General features: G+C 45.8%; 1 protein-coding gene across 2 annotated transcripts in view; it reads left to right on the top strand.

Moving 5' to 3' along the window:
• Positions 1-20925, top strand: part of LOC121314049 (GTP-binding protein Rheb) — a 65646-nt gene that overhangs the window by 19494 nt on the left and 25227 nt on the right. For both annotated transcript variants that reach the window (XM_041246840.1, XM_041246839.1), the window contains exon 2: positions 15650-15721. In XM_041246840.1, the coding sequence (XP_041102774.1) occupies positions 15650-15721 (72 nt within the window). The remainder of the gene's footprint in view (positions 1-15649; positions 15722-20925) is intronic.

Here is a 20925-nt window from a genome sequence, read left to right as displayed (position 1 = left end):
AAATACAGATTCCACCTCACCCAGCCATTCTGTATGGGAGTTAATACAGATTCCACCTCACCCAGCCATTTTGTATGGGAGTTAATACAGATTCCACCTCACGCAGCCATTCTGTATGGGAGTAAATACAGATTCCGCCTCACCCAGCCATTCTGTATGAGAGTAAATACAGATTCCACCTCACCCAGCCATTCTGTATGGGAGTAAATACAGATTCCACCTCACCCAGCCATTTTGTATCCCTACAGATTTCCACCTCACCCAGCCATTTTGTCAAGGGGAGTGTGGCAGGCTGGTGAGTGGATAGAGGCCCAGAGACAGTCTGCAGTTCAAAAAAATAACAATTTTATTATAAATAAACAAAAATAAAAGTGCACAAGGGCAAAATAACAGATACTCAAACATAAATAAAGCAAAAACAAAACTCACAAAAATAAAGTTTCCAGGCTGGGCAATGCCTTGACTGGATTTAGAAAATTCAAAAACCACAAAACAAACACCAACCTGCTTCCTCAGCTCCCTCTCCCCAAATGAGAAGCAGAGGCCTCCTTTTATATCAGGTGGCTGGGCGCTGATTGATCGTTAATCAACCTAATCAACTAATCAACCCCAGCCACCTGAACATAATAAACCCAGGCAGGCAGGGGAAGTTAACCCCATCCCTGCCAATTTAAAGGGCAGAGCTTTGCTCTGCCACAGGGAGTTAATACAGATTCCACCTCACCCAGCCATTCTGTATGGGAGTAAATACAGATTCCACCTCACCCAGCCATTCTGTATAGGAGTAAATACAGATTCCACCTCACCCAGCCATTCTGTATGGGAGTAAATACAGATTCCACCTCACCCAGCCATTCTGTATGGGAGTAAATACAGATTCCACCTCACCCAGCCATTCTGTATGGGAGTAAATACAGATTCCACCTCACCCAGCCATTCTGTATGGGAGTAAATACAGATTCCACCTCACCCAGCCATTCTGTATGGGAGTAAATACAGATTCCGCCTCACCCAGCCATTCTGTATGGGAGTAAATACAGATTCCACCTCACCCAGCCATTCTGTATGGGAGTAAATACAGATTCCACCTCACCCAGCCATTCTGTATGGGAGTTAATACAGATTCCACCTCACCCAGCCATTCTGTATGGGAGTAAATACAGATTCCACCTCACCCAGCCATTCTGTATGGGAGTAAATACAGATTCCACCTCACCCAGCCATTCTGTATGGGAGTTAATACAGATTCCACCTCACCCAGCCATTCTGTATGGGAGTAAATACAGATTCCACCTCACCCAGCCATTCTGTATGGGAGTAAATACAGATTCCACCTCACCCAGCCATTCTGTATGGGAGTTAATACAGATTCCACCTCACCCAGCCATTTTGTATGGGAGTGTGGCAGGCTGGCGAGTGGATAGAGGCCCAGAGACAGTCTGCAGTTCAAAAAAATAACAATTTTATTATAAATAAACAAAAATAAAGTGCACAAGGGCAAAATAACAGATACTCAAACATAAATAAAGTAAAAACAAAACTCACAAAAATAAAGGTTTCCAGGCTGGGCAATGCCTTCACTGGATTTAGAAAATTCAAAAAAACCACAAAACAAACACCAACCTGCTTCCTCAGCTCCCTCCTCCCAAATGAGAAGCAGAGGCCTCCTTTTATATCAGGTGGCTGGGCGCTGATTGATCGTTAATCAACCTAATCAACTAATCAACCCCAGCCACCTGAACATAATAAACCCAGGCAGGCAGGGGAAGTTAACCCCATCCCTGCCAATTTAAAGGGCAGAGCTTTGCTCTGCTACACACCTCCCCCCATGTACAACGTACACCGGCCGCAATCGGCCAACTCCCCCCTTCCCCCCACCCTCCTCCCCCCAAGAGTCCAATTATGTCCCTTGGGTGGGCTGTTATGGTGGGTGGTGGTGGGCGGGGTTGATGTCGGAGCCCCCAAGCCTTCTTTGGTTGAGGGGGCCCCGAATGTCCAAGGTAGCATGGCGACGGCGGCCCGGCTCCCTCTGGTGGCGGAGGCGGCGACGGCGGCCCGGCTCCCTCTGGTGGCGGAGGCGGCGACGGCGGCCCGGCTCCCTCTGGTGGCGGAGGCGGCGGCCCGGCTCCCTCTGGTGGCGGAGGCGGCGGCCCGGCTCCCTCTGGTGGCGGAGGCGGCGGCGGCCCGGCTCCCTCTGGTGGCGGAGGCGGCGGCCCGGCTCCCTCTGGTGGCGGAGGCGGCGGCCCGGCTCCCTCTGGTGGCGGAGGCGGCGGCCCGGCTCCCTCTGGTGGCGGAGGCGGCGGCCCGGCTCCCTCTGGTGGCGGAGGCGGCGGCCCGGCTCCCTCTGGTGGCGGAGGCGGCCCGGCGGCTCGGCTCTCTCTGGTGGCGGAGGCGGCCCCTCCCTCTCGGGCTCTGAGAGCGGCGGCGGCGGCTCCTCCCTCTCTGGCTCTGGGAGCGACGGCGGCTCCTCCTCCCTCTCTGGCTCTGGGGGCGACGGAGGCTCCTCCTCCCTCTCTGGCTCTGGGAGCGACGGCAGCTCCTCACCCCTCTCTGGCTCTGGGAGCGACGGCAGCTCCTCACCCCTCTCTGGCTCTGGGAGCGACGGCAGCTCCTCACCCCTCTCTGGCTCTGGGAGCGACGGCAGCTCCTCACCCCTCTCTGGCTCTGGGAGCGACGGCAGCTCCTCACCCCTCTCTGGCTCTGGGAGCGACGGCAGCTCCTCACCCCTCTCTGGCTCTGGGAGCGACGGCAGCTCCTCACCCCTCTCTGGCTCTGGGAGCGACGGCAGCTCCTCACCCCTCTCTGGCTCTGGGAGCGACGGCAGCTCCTCACCCCTCTCTGGCTCTGGGAGCGACGGAGGCTCCTCACCCCTCTCTGGCTCTGGGGACGACGGCAGCTCCTCACCCCTCTCTGGCTCTGGGGACGACGGCAGCTCCTCACCCCTCTCTGGCTCTGGGGACGACGGCAGCTCCTCACCCCTCTCTGGCTCTGGGAGCGACGGCGGCTCCTCACCCCTCTCTGGCTCTGGGGACGACGGCGGCTCCTCACCCCTCTCTGGCTCTGGGGACGACGGCGGCTCCTCACCCCTCTCTGGCTCTGGGGACGACGGCAGCTCCTCACCCCTCTCTGGCTCTGGGAGCGACGGCAGCTCCTCACCCCTCTCTGGCTCTCGGGAAGGCGGCTCACCCCTCTCTGGCTCTCGGGAAGGCGGCTCACCCCTCTTTATTGGAGTGACCGGGGCATCTCCCATGTCTACAGCCAGGTAATTAACCACCATGAGAGCAACCTCTGGGAAGGACATTGGGTGGTGTTGTTCCTCCCACTGTTCCCACCTCTCCCCATCCCGACGCCACAGCGTGTTGATAACTATGGGGAGATCGTGGACGAGGTCTGCCTCAGGGTGCATCAACCAGTCCCAGATCTCCTGGGACGGTGGTGAAGGTGGTGGTGCTGGAGGTAGTGGGGTGGCCCCTGATGCCCGGGGTGAATACTGCACCTCTTCCTGGGCCTGGTTGTACGGGCATCCTGCCCAGTTGTGGCCGTCCTCCTCACACCGGCCACACCAGTTTGCCGGTGGCACATCTGGGCAGGACCGCCAACGATGGTCCTCCTTCCCGCACCAGGAACACCAAGGGAAGAGGCTGGCCGGGTCCTCCAGCGGTGGCTGCAGCAGCTTACATTTCTTCAGCTGCTGCTTGTCCTGCCTTTTCCACTGTCTGCTCTTCTTTCCCATTTTTTTTCAAAAAAAAAAAAAAAAAAAAAAAAAAATACGGCTCTGAGCCTCTAGGTGGCGCTATCCCACTTCTGACACCAAATGTGGCAGGCTGGCGAGTGGATAGAGGCCCAGAGACAGTCTGCAGTTCAAAAAAATAACAATTTTATTATAAATAAACAAAAATAAAGTGCACAAGGGCAAAATAACAGATACTCAAACATAAATAAAGCAAAAACAAAACTCACAAAAATAAAGTTTCCAGGCTGGGCAATGCCTTCACTGGATTTAGAAAATTCAAAAACCACAAAACAAACACCAACCTGCTTCCTCAGCTCCCTTCTCCCCAAATGAGAAGCAGAGGCCTCCTTTTATATCAGGTGGCTGGGCGCTGATTGATCGTTAATCAACCTAATCAACTAATCAACCCCAGCCACCTGAACATAATAAACCCAGGCAGGCAGGGGAAGTTAACCCCATCTCTGCCAATTTAAAGGGCAGAGCTTTGCTCTGCCACAGGGAGTTAATACAGATTCCACCTCACGCAGCCATTCTGTATGGGAGTAAATACAGATTCCACCTCACCCAGCCATTCTGTATAGGAGTAAATACAGATTCCACCTCACCCAGCCATTCTGTATGAGAGTAAATACAGATTCCACCTCACCCAGCCATTCTGTATGGGAGTTAATACAGATTCCACTTCACCCAGCCATTTTGTATGGGAGTTAATACAGATTCCACCTCACGCAGCCATTCTGTATGGGAGTAAATACAGATTCCACCTCACCCAGCCATTCTGTATGGGAGTAAATACAGATTCCACCTCACCCAGCCATTCTGTATGGGAGTAAATACAGATTCCACCTCACCCAGCCATTCTGTATGGGAGTTAATACAGATTCCGCCTCACGCAGCCATTCTGTATTAAATACAGATTCCACCTCACCCAGCCATTCTGTATGGGAGTTAATACAGATTCCGCCTCACCCAGCCATTCTGTATGGGAGTAAATACAGATTCCACCTCACCCAGCCATTCTGTATGGGAGTAAATACAGATTCCACCTCACCCAGCCATTCTGTATGGGAGTAAATACAGATTCCACCTCACCCAGCCATTCTGTATGGGAGTAAATACAGATTCCACCTCACCCAGCCATTCTGTATGGGAGTTAATACAGATTCCGCCTCACCCAGCCATTCTGTATAGGAGTAAATACAGATTCCGCCTCACCCAGCCATTCTGTATGGGAGTTAATACAGATTCCGCCTCACGCAGCCATTCTGTATGAGAGTAAATACAGATTCCGCCTCACCCAGCCATTCTGTATGGGAGTAAATACAGATTTCTAATCTACATTAATGATTTAGATTCTGGTATAGTAAGCAAACATGTTAAATTCACAGACGACACAAAAATAGGAGGAGTGGCAAACACTGTTGCAGCAGCAAAGGTCATTCAAAATGATCTAGACAAGATTCAAAACTGGGCAGACACATGGCAAATGACATTTAATGGAGAAAAGTGTAAGGTACTACACGCAGGAAATAAAAATATGCATTCTAAATATCATATGGGAGATACTGAAATTAAAGAAGGAATCTATGAAAAAGACCTAGGAGTTTTTGTTGACTCAGAAATTCCTTCATCTAGACAGTGTGGGGAAGCTATAAAAAAGGCCAACAAGATTCTCGGATACATTGTGAAAAGCGTTGAATTTATATCAAGGGAAGTAATGTTAAAACTGTACAATGCATTAGTAAGACCTCATCTTGAATATTGTGTTCAGTTCTGGTCACCTTGCTATAAAAAAGATATTGCTGCTCTAGAAAGAGTGCAAAGAAGAGCGACCACAATTATTCCAGGTTTAAAAGGCATGTCTTATGCAGACAGGCTAAAAGAATTGAATCTGTTCAGTCTTGAACAAAGAAGACTACGTGGCGACCTAATTCAAGCATTCAAAATTCGAAAAGGTATTGACAGTGTCGACCCAAGGGACTTTTTCAGCCTGAAAAAAGAAACAAGGACCAGGGGTCACAAATGGAGTTTAGACAAAGGGGCATTCAGAACAGAAAATAGGAAGCACTTTTTTACACAGAGAATTGTGAGGGTCTGGAATCAACTCCCCAGTAATGTTGTTGAAGCTGACACCCTGGGATCCTTCAAGAAGCTGCTTGATGAGATTCTGGGATCAATAAGCTACTAACAACCAAACGAGCAAGATGGGCCGAATGGCCTCCTCTCATTTGTAAACTTTCTTATGTTCTTATGTTCTTATGTACAGTAAATACAGAGTCCGCCTCACCCAGCCATTCTGTATGGGAGTAAATTGATGTAAAGTAAATGCACTTGCTGGACGGGTTGCTCTGCATTGTATTTTCTAGACTGTATTTTGCTCTATATTTTGTATTTGAAGAAGTGATAATCATTCACATCTTTCAGTAAGTGCCCAGCCCCAGTCATTCTATATGCATTCATCTTTACAATTATTTGTTTGAGAATACAAACAGACTTGTCTTTTTATGCAGTCTGCCACTTTTATTTATAACTGTTGTGCTGCATTGAGACACAACTGATCACAACTGAAATACTGGGCTGGATTCTTAAAACTGTTTATCACACATTACATCAAAAGGCTTACCATACATATGTCTTTAGAATGGTTATTTTTTTCCAGAAGTGATAATGGATCATGCTGTGTTATTGGTACTCTTCAGTATAGTGAAGGACCTGAGGAGGGTATTTCTTTTAAGAAGCAATAACTGTAATTATTTGTACACTGAAAAAGGGAATGTAATATTGAGGGAAAAGAGAGAGACTTGTGAGACACAAGCACAGCCAGCGTTCGTGGGCTATATTGACAAATATTTCACCTAAATTCAGCTCCTCTGCCAGGTACCTGCAGGAAGCAGTCCGAACATGCAGGTATTTATAACAAGCAAAGCAAGCACATGTAACAGAGGAGGTTCGGCGTGAACCCGTGACCATTGTGAACAGTGAGCACATGTAACAGGGAGGAGGCTGGGCGTTACCCCGCGACCCTGTGCACAGCGAGCACATGTAACGGAGGAGGCCGGGCGTGATCCCGCGACCCTGTGCACAGCAAGCACATGTAACAGGGAGGAGGCCGGACTTGTCTACATTCATAGTTTTGGAGCTTTTTTTTTTTTTTATTTTCAGTGACCAATTTTTATTTTTATTTATTTGTTCCCCCAATTTGGAATGTCCAGCTATGTTTTTTCTCCTCACTGCAGTTCTGAGGGCGTGTGAGCATCCTCCGATCTCACAAGCCTAAAGCCACAATCGCTTTTATGCAGAGCAGTCCAGAGCAGAGGTGGGCGGGGCTACCAATCCCAGAGAACAGAGATCAGCCCTGCTTTTTATCCACTCTGAATGTGCTCAGTGTCTGGCCAGTAGGGTCCACTGTTGCATGATGAGGAGAATGAGTACCTACCAGTTTCCCATCCCCCACCCTGGGAACGTCAGAGCCAATGTGACGCCCCCTTCAGAGTCCCCAGCAAAGTTTGGCCTCTTTGCACAGCCCGGACTTGAACTGCCACCGTCAAGCTGTGTGATTGATCCTGCACTCCCAGCGGCAGCTCTTTAACTGGATGAGCCACTCAGGGACACTTGGTTTTACAGCTTTTAATCTTATTTCACTGATTGCGGTCAGAATCTGTAACGGCAGTGTTTCACACAACACTGCCTGTTGCACACACATTTTAGATATTTTATTTGAGATTTCAAGTGGATAGTCGCACATTTATAATTAGACTGAAAAGTCCCTAAAGATATTTCCCCCTTAACGATGACCTCTTACTTGTTGCTTCCATCTATTTCCACTATCACGACTAACAACACCCTGAGTGTACAGCTATATGAGAGCCATTCACACCTCCATAACTAACACCTCACAGAAAGTGTGGCTGTTGCCACAGAAAATGGAAAACCATGTACATGGGAAAATATGGTTCTCATGGCAACTGTGAACTTAACACACCGTGGTGAGAAGTACAGTTCTGGCAGCGCTTACTGTAATGTGCTTTGAAGACAGCGGAAGCTAAGTTAGTCCTGAGATTAGCAATCAGTACTGCTGAGTAACAAATACCTGACCACCCAATCTACCTGCAAGTGAATTTACTTTTCTGTGCTGCCTATGCTAATCTGCTGTAACAGGAACCCAATGTGTAAAGTACACATGCAACATTCAGGTGGGAATATTTCATATTCCCGCTGATAGCAGCTGTGGAAATATCTCCCTACCCTCACCACCACCAGTCTCAAGTACTGTACAGGTGATCAGCGTAACATCAGTAATGGAGAGACTTTCACCTGGACTCGAGTCACCACCTAATCTGTCAGTCCAATGGTCATATCTCACCCCTCTCTGGCTCTCTAGAAGGCGGCTCACCCCTCTTTATTGGAGTGACCGGGGCATCTCCCATGTCTACCGGCAGATAATTAACCACCATGAGGGCAACCTCTGGGAAGGACGCCGGGTGGTGCTGTTCCTCGCACTGTTCCCACCTCTCCCCATCTCGATGCCACAGCGTGTTGATAACTATGGGGAGATCGTGGACAAGGTCTGCCTCAGGGTGCATCAACCAGTCCCAGATCTCCTGGGACGGTGGTGAAGGTGGTGGTGCTGGAGGTAGTGGGGTGGCCCCTGATGCCCGGGGTGAACACTGCACATCATCCTGGGCCTGGTCGTAGGGGCATCCTGCCCAGTTGTGGCCGTCCTCCTCACACCGGCCACACCAGTTTGCCGGTGGCACATCTGGGCAGGACCGCCAATGATGGTCCTCCTTCCCGCACCAGGAACACCAGGGGAAGAGGCTGGCCGGGTCCTCCAGCAGTGGCTGCAGCAGCTTACATTTCTTCAGCTGCTGCTTGTCCTGCCTTTGCCGCTGTCTGCTCTTCTTTCCCATGTTTTTTAAAAAAAAAATTATCCCAAAAATTCCCAAAAAAAATAAAAAAATACTGCTCTGAGCCTCTAGGTGGTGGTATCCCATTTCTAACACCATATGTGGCAGGCTGGCGAGTGGATAGAGGCCCAGAAACAGTCTGTAGTTCAAAAAAATAATTATTTTATTATAAATACACAAAAATAAAAGTGCACAAGGGCAAAATTAAGTGATTTAAATAAATAAAAATAAAAAAACAGTACAAAAAACAAACTTACAAAAATAAAGGTTTCCAGGCTGGGCAATGCCTTCACTGGATGTAGAATTCACAAATCACAAAACCACAAACACCAACCTGCTTCCTCAGCGCCCTCCTCCCAAATGAGAAGCAGAGGCCTCCTTTTATGTCAGGTGGCTGGGCGCTGATTGATCGTTAATTAAGTTAATCATTTAATCAACCCCAGCCACCTGAACACAATGAACCCAAGCAGGTAGGGGAATTTAACCCCATCCCTGCCAATTTCTAAAGAGCAGAGCTGTGGTCTGCCACAGTATTGCTTTATTTTTATTTTTGGTATTATTTTAAACAGATTGTTTATGCAGAGCGGGGTAGCCATCCGCCCCTGTGCATAGCTGTTTGTTTTGTATGTGGAGGACGGGCGAGATGCCGTCTGCCACTTTGTTGTTTTGTTTCATTTTTGTATTTACTTATTGTTTATATGTGATGGCGAATCGCAGTGTGTTTGGTTTTGTTTAGTTGTGTTCTGGCAGAGGCGAGGTTGGCAGCTCATCCTCTGCCAGTGAGTAATTAGGAAACTTGTGCAGATTGTGGCCGAGGGGTAATGAGATAATTGATGGTTAACCCCTCTGCCATAGTAAATAAAAGCCTGCAGCTCTCTACGCTCAGGGTGGGTGTTCGAAGGAGTGAACGAGAGAGCGAGGAGAAAAAAAAAGGAAAAGAAAAAAATAGAGGATCAGTGAAAGCGATCTGCCCAGCCTGAGCTGTGCGTCTGGTGTTTTATGTTGTGTTCGACATTTGTTTTGTTTAAAGCCTTATTTTGCTCTGTGAGCAAGTGTTGCTGTTTGTTTAAAAACTTTTATTTTGTTTTATATTGTTGAAAATAAAACGTGGCAAATGGCTTTGCACCTGCAGTACTGGCTGTGTATTTCCTTCCTGCGTCTGGCCTGACTTCACCACTTCAGCCATCCCTGTCATACATAGTCCCGTCTATTTCTGTGGTTATTTGCTTCTCAGCCATGGTGTTTGTGGTCAATAAAGCAAATAAGAGTAATTGTTGTATTTGTTTTTATTGTAAAAGTTTTTGCACAGTAGTAACATTACATTTAAAATGTAAGGCTGTAGCTAATGCATATTCCATAGATTAGCATTGAAGTATGTACAGTATTTATTGAAAGTACTCGTGACTTTTACTCACCTAAAATACACTTTACTCACATAGAGCCTGATTTTCAGGAGGTGCATTTTTAGAGAGAAAATGAAGGTCACAATGCATTTACACTGCAAGTTGTTTTGCCACCTAATTATATATCTTTATTTCCAACAGACTCAGGTTCAGTTGTCCTTTTGTGACTTGTGCTTATGACTGATCCAGTCTGATTCTAAGCATATCTTGTATTGGACGCAGTTCTAGAAATGTCTGACGGGGACAAACTATTCTGATTTCAGGGTAGTGTGGCTTGTGCTGCAGTATTACAATTGGTAGCGCTTTGATATCCTCTATGGTCGATTACACCTCCGTAGCCCAGTCAGCGGTTGCAGTTTAAATAACACACGAGAGGGGTTGTCTTAATTAGCGAGTGTATTTTGGGGTATAAGGGGGCACATCAGTGTTTTGCACCTTTTGAAAATAAGACATTATTTGCAAAATAGAACTATTTATGGACTTCAGTTGCTTAACAAGCTGTAATGCGAGTGCATCTTCATAAAGCACACACCCTTACATGCCATTGCGCCACTGACTTATAGGACTTTTTAAAATACAGTTTGCCACTCGTCTGGTGTCGCAAAGCTGTTTTGTGATCTGTTTTTCACGTTGACTTTTCTGAAAATCAGGATGCTCGTGTCTACATTGGAGAGCACGTTACTCGATGACCCAAACTCTTATCTGGAGCCATTCCAGCAGCACACCCTCAGTGCTCAGGCAATCCTGATGCAGCCAGGCAGCAAGCACAGCTCACATTTCTATAGCGCCTTTCATCACAAAGATCCCAAAACACTTCACACAGATGCAAAAAAGAACTTAAACCATTACATTACAAACAGTCTAATACAGAGAATACAAGATGAAATGAGATAGTAGTGGTGGAGACCAAACAAGACGTAGCTTCACTGTAATATATGAACCTTTTCCTCCAGGTAATGTGGATTTCCTGTTGGTCCGGTGTTGATTGCTGAAGTATAATGCTGGCTTCAGGGATCAGCCTTCTTTTTTAAATAATACAACGTAGTCCTTTACAATGAGCAATTATTCCTTTCAATCTTGAACACATGCATGGAATGTTAAGGGGAGGCAAGACAAGCCACTGAGTTTGAACCCAAACTCTAGATAGCTGGGAAACTTTAGCTATGATTGCACTTTCAACAGTGTGTAAGAACAGCATTGAGGGTTAATAAAACCAGAAACAATCTGACCTATGTTGTGTAGGTCATTGTTATTATTACTGCTCAAGTATGTTGATTGTTTTCTAAATGTACTTTCTTGTCCAAATGAATACAGATTAATTAGGTTAACATGATTTAAATAATGCTGCTTGATAATAAAGCTTCTTCACTGATAATAAACTGTCATCTTATTTGTCATATTGTTTCCACCATGGTGTAGTGACCAATAAGATCATTACAGTTACACAGTGGACACAACAGTAATTGGCCTGGCTGGCTAATTAAATGATGTTTGTCCATTTCCTGTATTTAACCCTCACCAGGACACATTGAACACTGAACACAACTACACCGATTGGACCCCACTTTGTATAGTGTGTGCAAGTTACTTTTTTGAAGTAGAAAACTGTTTTTGTTGTTTGGTACCAAAACAAAATTATTTCACACATGAAATATATGTATTCTTTTAAATCATATATTTTCATCACATGAATTATACTACAAATAGTGATATTATTGAGAAATGAAATGGCAGTCTACCAGTATTACACACAGTCATTACAAAGAAGTGTTGTTTGTCCATGGTCTTTGCACACATGCTTGTGACAACCTTCACAGATAAGCCTGGATTTCTTGTCTGATGAATGTGGGCAAAGAGGACATCTTTTTTGTGCAACTGGGTTTGTGTGTTGCTGCCTGCTGGCCAACATCCTTCCATTGAGCAGCAACTGTAGAACAAGCTTCACTCCTGGCTGATGAATACTCGTTGGGTTTTGCAGACGAACACTACTTTGTTCTTGGGTGAGTTCACCCCCCAGCTGTAGAGCAAGCTTCACTCCTGGCTGATGAATACTCATTGGGTTTTGCAGACGAGCATTACTTTGTTCTTGGGTGAGTTCACCCCCCACCTGTAGAGCAAGCTTCACTCCTGGCTGATGAATACTCGTTGGGTTTTGCAGACGAACACTACTTTGTTCTTGGGTGAGTTCACCCCCCAGCTGTAGAGCAAGCTTCACTCCTGGCTGATGAATACTCGTTGGGTTTTGCAGACGAACATTACTTTGTTCTTGGGTGAGTTCACCCCCCAGCTGTAGTAAAAGGTGTCACCTTCAACCTCTGGGATTGTTTTGCAGTCATGTTGGTTGCACAGATAGACACACAACCAGGGCAGCCACTGCAGCTGAGTCGAGCATATTATAAAACAGGACCATTGGCCACCTGTTTGTCTTTCAGTGACAAGTGAAGGATATTGCCAGAGGGTAAAGGTTGTCTACACCTCCCTTATTCTGATTACTGTGCAAGATGATCTCTGGCTTGTGGTTCTCACCTGCTACATTGGCTGCTACATGATGCTGCGTAGACAGAACCACAACAGCTTTGCTCTTTTTAGGAATGCCATGATGAGGTTGTGTCACAGAGACGGCCGAAGTAGGCGGCGTCAAAACCAGGAAGGAATGAAATACACAGACAGGACAGATGAATGTGAAATGATGATGGTGCCTGCTTGCGCCGGTTTATTGAAAAATAAAAGGGTTTAACAAACAAACAGAAACAGGACACGGCACTCTACGCCAAAATAAAAGAGGCAAACAAAAACGGACTATACTTAACAAAACGGTGCGCGGACAGACACACTGACAAACACGGTGAGTTGATAAATTAACAAGTATCGTGCTGGTCCCACCAGCATGCAATAGCAATTGTAAATAATTTCTCCTCTCTCTCCCGTTCGCCACTCACCAAACACCCAACCCCGAATGGGTGAAAACATGCTGTTTTTATGCAGCTTACCAAGACTCGATTGCTAATCAATCATTCAATTGAAGTCTCGGTACAGCTGCACGTGAATTAATAAAGTGCAATTCCCCGTGCTCACATATTACTTTTTACTTGCACGTGAAGTGCTGTGCAATCCTCGTGCCTAAATACAAATATATATTTCTAAACACACGTGAAACACAGACCCATTTATATCCCGTGTACCAATGAGTACACACAAACATTTAACACATCACACGCAACATATAACAGAAAATACACACGGGGCACTTCGTCACAGGTTGCCATCGAATTTCTTCAAGTAGCTATAATGTATTGCAGGAGGGAAGTGTACCAGACACAGCATGCAGTGGTGCAGGTCCCCTATCACAGCTTGTCTGTATTGTAGGAGGGAAGTGTACCAGACGCAGCATGCAGTGGTGCAGGTCCCCTATCACAGCTTGTCTGTATTGTAGGAGGGAAGTGTACCAGACGCAGCATGCAGTGGTGCAGGTCCCCTATCACAGCTTGTCTGTATTGTAGGAGGGAAGTGTACCAGACGCAGCATGCAGTGGTGCAGGTCCCCTATCACAGCTTGTCTGTATTGTAGGAGGACACAGCATGCAGTGGTGCAGGTCCCCTATCTCAGCCAGTGTACCAGACACAGCATGCAGTGGTGCAGGTCCCCTATCACAGCTTGTCTGTATTGTAGGAGGGAAGTGTACCAGACACAGCATGCAGTGGTGCAGGTCCCCTATCACAGCTTGTCTGTATTGTAGGAGGGAAGTGTACCAGACACAGCATGCAGTGGTGCAGGTCCCCTATCACAGCTTGTCTGTATTGTAGGAGGGAAGTGTACCAGACACAGCATGCAGTGGTGCAGGTCCCCTATCACAGCTTGTATGTATTGTAGGAGGGAAGTGTACCAGACACAGCATGCAGTGGTGCAGGTCCCCTATCACAGCTTGTCTGTATTGTAGGAGGGAAGTGTACCAGACGCAGCATGCAGTGGTGCAGGTCCCCTATCACAGCTTGTATGTACTGTAGGAGGGACGGCGGGACTCTCAGCATTGCACTGTCGAAGTGTGTGCTCACGCACAGCATCCAAAGCCTGCACCAGCTAGACTGTGACTGGCAGCAGCAGAGATTCGTCTTACTGTATGTAATGGACCTACACTATGAAAGCATCGGAAGGGGTTTGAAGGCAGCTATGTCAATGACTGTTTTATTTACAGCCTGCTCATTGCTGTTGGGTCCATTGCAATCCCAATGGTGCTTTTCATTGACTTGTGCGTAAATAAGGTCCACTTGCTGGTTCAATTTTCAGTATTTATGGTAAGAAAAGGTTCACAACCCAATTTACTACTATTCTTTCCATTGGATAGACTGATTTGATGTATGGTTCTGCTCTTGCAACAGCTTCAGGCTTGATAGATTTCCCCATCCTGTACAGTAGCTGCGCAGGCATTGTGCTGAAATGCTATTGTAGTACACAAGCACTCTCAGATATTGGATGGTGGCTTCTTGAATTTAAATGGCAATTCTATTGGACTGTTGATCTGCTGTATATGGAGCAGTGCATCAAAACATACAACTGTTTTTAGATTTAGATTGCGTTTCCATCAACAGCACTGTCCTGTACTAAACAGAGATGGAAGCTACAAGGTGTTGAGGTGGGAGTGAAGTGTAGAAGCTCACTAGTCCCCGGGTTTAAATACTAGCCGAACAGCACAGTCATGGTGGCATGACGTCTTCTCTGCCCGCAAGATAAAAGAATACACGTGGAAAGCATTGCAAACAAAAAGATGCAGTACATTTAATTAAAAAAGATATAGCACATTTAATTTAAAAATATACAGTTAATTTCAAAAGATACAGTACATTTAATTTCAAAAGATGCAGTACATTTAATTTAGAAAGATACAGTAAATTTAATTTAGAACGATACAGTACATTTAATTTAGAAAGACACAGTACATTTAATTTAGAAAGATACAGTAAATTGAATTAAAACCACTTTCAGCTGTGATATAGTAATACTGTACCGGTACTGTATTGCTGTTATACTACATCATTATACAATATATCATCTATAAATGTACATCAATCAATGGTAGAAATTAATAACACTAAACTGGTCCCATCAAGAGAAAATGTGCATGTGCTGCTCTTGCACAATGCAAGCATTAACCTGGTGTAGATAGATCAGTTATCCCTAAGAACACAAACTGATATTCACCAGCACCACCTTCTGGACATTCGTGATAACCGCGTAAAATGAATTCCGTTGAAAGTTTTTAAACCCTTACCCTGGCTCCCCTCAACACTGCCAGTGTCCAGATGTGCTATGAACGGTAACATATGCATTTGGCACACAGACAAGAATATATATTTTAAACCATAATGTCAAGGACCAACAAAAAGGTCTTGGCTCTCCTATAGACAATGTAGTATTGTTCAATACTAGCCTCAATTGTTGAACGCAACTTGAGTCTCCCCCTTTCAGGGAGTTGAGTGTTCATCAGGACTCCTCTCCAAGCTCTGAATCCTTGTAGAGCCTAGAAGCTGTGTCAGTATGAGGGGACAGCTTACTGTGACAGGAGACCAATAGCTAATAATAACAGCATGTACATGATTTCTGTTTTGCAGGGAAGTCCTCATTGACGATTCAGTTTGTTGAAGGCCAGTTCGTTGACTCCTATGATCCCACCATAGAAAACAGTAAGTATCTTCTGTTTTGTGCTTTAAACACCTTGCTTTGAAATGACCTGTAGTGACACAATGACCTGTAGTGACACAAACGCTTACTGAAGAGTTGTGCTTCTTCCTGCTCCCTGACTGGAAAGAGTGGTGACGCTTATTCTGAGGCACAGCCAAGAGCGTAAGCACATTCACTCAGCATCGGGGAAGAGCAGAGTTACACAAAGCTGCTTGTAATTCAGGGAAAGTACTGAGTGTTATTGCAGGATAAATCGAGAAGATAGAAAATCAACAGGAAGGTCTAATGCTGTTCATCCCATGGGTAATGTTTCAGCTTGTATATGACATGATACTGGCTCTTCAAGTGTTTTGCAAACAAACTCATCAGAACAGTAGATCGTAAAAACAACCACGCTCGCTACTGTCTCTGCAAGCGTGAGGTTCAAACACCAGCAGGAGGCTGTTATTGCAATAATTTTTTATATATTCTGTATACACATATGTATGCGTACACAAGCACACACACACATATGCATGCGTACACAGTCACACATATACATAAACGCATGCATATACATAGACAGGTAAAAAAACAAGTTCACAATCTATAGCAAGTTAGTTGGCTGTAATAGTTATAGATTCTGGGAGAGGGAGGGAGCAGGCAGAGAGAATTTCATTGCTCACTCACACTTAATACACTGAATTAGCTCTGCTGAACTGCGCGTGCGGATATTTAGTGAGACTTTTTGTTTACCTCCTAGAGTGTTACAGCTTTGCTGTAATTGAGCATTGAAGCTTGAACCCAGCTACCGTGCCTCCCAGTGCGTTGCATCATTGCAGCACTGAACAAAGGCCAGCCGAAGAGTGGAGAATGTCGGCAGTAGGAAGCCGCTGGCAGTCAGTCCCCTTTGGTTTTGTACTGTAGGAGGATTGAACTGAATGAGCAGGGCTGCAAGCAGCTGCTGGGTACACCCCTTTCTAACCACACTCCCTGATTAACATGTACACAAGCCAGGGTGGGATTCTAACCACACTCCCTGATTAACATGTACACAAGCCAGGGTGGGATTCTAACCACACTCCCTGATTAACATGTACACAAGCCAGGGTGGGATTCTAACCACTCTCCCTGATTAACATGTACACAAGCCAGGATGAATGCATAGCATATGTAAGTACCCTTCTGGGGTGCGTTACTGCACTATAAAAAAAAAAAATCAACCAGTCTCCTCTCAGGCATAATTAAAAACAGAAATCAAATATATGCTCATCGTTTGGGTTACAGCCTTCACACAGATACCTGTACTATTACTGATCTCTGCTCTGCCATGGACAAAGAAAAGGATTTGCTCATCTGAGATACTGTGTAAACACCAGCTGCACAGCTATTAAAACCTTATCATGGCATGAGAAGTTCTCCACTACAGTACATTACAGTTAAAACAGCACATTAAAAGCACTAATGCAAACCCTGCCTTTCTCTATTATGGATAATAAAAGAATATGTATTGCAAGTGTTCCCCCAAGGGGAGCTGTATAAATACAGTGTAGTGGAGGTGTATGACCGTGGGTGTTTGTTACAAAATGTTACACAATGTACTGTGACACCTATTTTGGAAAATTGGAAACATTTTCAGAGAGGAATATGATGCTGATTTTTATTACATGAGAGCAGCTGTCATTTAAATCATGGTAATATTGGACTCTCACCTTTCTCCAAGATGAAATGAGATAGCAGTGGTGGGGACCAACCAAGAATGTGCTTCACTGTAATGTATGAGCCTTCAGCGCTTTTCCTTCAGGTCATGTGGATTTTTGGCCCAGTGTTGAGGGCTGAAATGTAATGCTGGCTCCAGGGATCAGCCACAGCGCCTCAGCATGGCACCCGTCTGGACTGGGCTGGGTGGGGCACTTCACAGGGCTCATCATGGAGGGCACCTCCCATCTCCGGTGTTTCATCGACAAGCTCACGACCCCTCAAGGAGGACTCGACAGTGATGCTGGTGCCCTAGCACCACTCACCTCCACCCCCTTCCCAACCCAACCCAGTTTACTAACCTTAGACCTCCACTCCTTTTCGTTGATGTAACTTTCCTCCATCACTGTCATTTTAGCAGTGTAACTAAGTCCACATTCCCATCTGAACTGACTTGAGAGTAGAATCAATCGTCAGCAGCAGATCGAGATCAGAACGATTTGAATCGGGTCTCTCTCAGTCCCAGATTGTGGGCTACAGAACCGGATCTCTTCTGCTCGGACTGATGACGGAGTTACCTAATGAGCGTTCAATGCAAAGAACACGAGAGGCGTGTTTGAAAATCTGACTGCAGAAAAATCCCATATAGGCAGAACATGGTGGCTGTGTGAAAATAATGCTGTCGGGGAAAGGCTTGTGAATTAGCTTGGAGAAATGCTTTACCAGTTTCAACACGCTTGTTATGAAATGATGTTATAATCTACATAACATGGTATGTAAGTGCTTTGCGGGGATATGTAACTTGGGTATCTTGTTTAATGAGAAGCATGTGTTTTTACTCATCAAGAATAGGTGCATTAGCTACATTTGTACATCTAACTCATTTAAATGCTTCTGCTGCAGGGCAATATAGGTCAACCTGGACCGTTAGGACATTATTACTGTGATGGGAGGATATGCAAATGAAAAGGGCTATACATGTGGAGACATCATTGTTAAAACTCTGCATGCTAGCGCCCACGCTTTGCAGTTTCATTGATACGGCATGGATTGCGATAAGCCATGGGTCTGGTAATGGCCTCTGCTGTGATTAAAAATGTAGTGGAAGGGAAGCAAAGCATAGGGGTTAAAAGAGTCTGCTTAAGAGGGGATTGCTAAGTGGTGAACCCTTTTAATGCAGTCAGTAGCTTTAAAAATAGCTTTAAAAAATAGTTTTGGACACAAGACAAAATATATTGTTCATTTAAAAAAATGTTCAGGTTTTTCTCATTGCTTTATATGGAGAGAATGGCATCCTCATGTGGATCTCCACATGTCCCCATGTAAAGGTTCTCCGTCCCCATTTGAGCGTGCCACGGATTAAAGGGTTAATAACAAAGGGCTTTTTTCTTTTTCTTTTACTGTTTTAAGTCATATTTTGAATTTTACAATTTCAGGCAAAGGAAATAGAAGGAGCTCTATTTTATTATTCACTTAACAAATACAAAATCTGTAATCCTGTCATTCACCTGTCCTATAGCTTCAGTGAAGCAGGATGGCACAGCATGTTAAGTGTATGGTAAGTAAGTGATCACGCTTATTTATTTATATAGCGCCTTTAATACAACAGTATCTCAAAGCGCTTTACAACAATTAAACATGAACATGAAAAAAGTAGTAAAATAAGTCATCAAAAAATATTTATTTATTTATTAAAAATGATAAGTGTCTCTTTCTCCTTTCCTTTTTGCCTTAATCTAACATATGACATTTTATTTTATAAATTTATAACCCAATCTCAATTTTTAGGACAGTCTTATGGTTTATTATGCTTGCTACTTTTTGATATTAATTGGTAAAACCCGTTAAACGTCGAATTCCCCAAAATATGAGTTCGACTGAAATAAATGTATATACGATAAATGTCTTTAAAACCACTCGCTATTTTTTAAGTTCTTACCAAAAATAATCATTTAGAAATCCTCTCTAGTTTGTGTAGTTTTTATACTTGTTGTCTGTCCTGTCTCTTATCCGCTCTGAATGGCTGGGGGTCGCTGTCAATCATCTCAGGGGTCCGTTAGTACTGTAGTTTCACCCTGTTCTGACAGATCTCATTTACTGTGTGCAGCTCCCCAGTCTCCACACTTCTGAAGATTCCTCTTTGAATGAGTATGCAGCTCCCTGGTCTCCACGCTTCTGATGATCCCTCTTTGAATGAGCTTGTAGCTCCCCGATCTCCACACTGTGCAGCTCCCTGGTCTCCATGGCTCTGAAGATCCCTCTTTGAATGAGTGTGCAGCTCCCTGGTCTCCACGCTTCTGAAGATCCCTCTTTGAATGAGTGTGCAGCTCCCTGGTCTTCACGCTTCTGAAGATCCCTCTTTGAATGAGTGTGCAGCTCCCCGGTCTCCACACTGTGCAGCTCCCTGTTCTTCACACTTCTGAAGATCACTCTTTGAATGAGGGTGCAGCTCCCCGATCTCCACACTGTGCAGCTCCCTGGTCTCCACACTTCTGAAGATCCCTCTGTGAATGAGTGTGCAGCTCCCTGGTCTCCACGCTTCTGAAGATCCCTCTGAATGAGTGTGCAGCTCCCTGGTCTTCACGCTTCTGAAGATCCCTCTTTGAATGAGTGTGCAGCTCCCCGGCCTCCACACTGTGCAGCTCCCTGGTCTCCACACTTCTGAAGATCCCTCTTTGAAGGAGCGTGCAGCTCCTCGATCTCCACACTTTGGATGAGCATGCAGCTCCCTGGTCTCCACGCTTCTGAAGATCTCTCTTTGAATGAGTGTGCAGCTCCCCGATCTTCATGCTTCTGAAGATCCCTCTTTGAATGAGCGTGCAGCTCACCGGTCTCCACACTTCTGAAGATTCCTCTTTGAATGAGTGTGCAGCTCCCTTGCCTTCACCCTTCTGAAGATCCCTCTTTGAATGAGCATGCAGCTTCCCGGTCTCCACACTGTGCAGCTCCCTGGTCTCCACGCTTCTGAAAATCTCTCTTTGAAGGAGCGTGCAGCTCCCCGGTCTCCACACTGTGCAGCTCCCTGGTCTCCATGCTTCTGAAGATCCCTCTTTGAAGGAGCGTGCAGCTCCTCGATCTCCACACTTTGAATGAGCGTGCAGCTCCCTGGTCTCCACGCTTCTGGAGATCTGTCTTTGAATGAGCGTGCAGCTCCCTGGTCTCCACGCTTCTGAAAATCTCTCTTTGAAGGAGCGTGCAGCTCCCCGGTCTCCACACTGTGCAGCTCCCTGGTCTCCACGCTTCTGAAAATCTCTCTTTGAAGGAGCGTGCAGCTCCTCGATCTCCACACTTTGAATGAGCGTGCAGCTCCCTGGTCTCCACGCTTCTGAAGATCTCTCTTTGAATGAGCATGCAGCTCCCCGGTCTTCATGGTTCTGAAGATCCCTCTTTGAATGAGCGTGCAGCTCCCTGATCTCCACACTGTGCAGCTCCCTGGTCTCCACGCTTCTGAAGATCCCTCTTTGAAGGAGCATGCAGCTCCCCAGTCTCCACACTGTGCAGCTCCCTAGTCTCCACACTTCTGAAGATC

This window comes from Polyodon spathula, chromosome 4 (assembly GCF_017654505.1).
Source record: "Polyodon spathula isolate WHYD16114869_AA chromosome 4, ASM1765450v1, whole genome shotgun sequence".
NCBI lineage: Eukaryota > Metazoa > Chordata > Actinopteri > Acipenseriformes > Polyodontidae > Polyodon > Polyodon spathula.
Note: the sequence above shows the minus strand (reverse complement) of the source record. Positions and strands in the feature narration are given on the sequence as shown.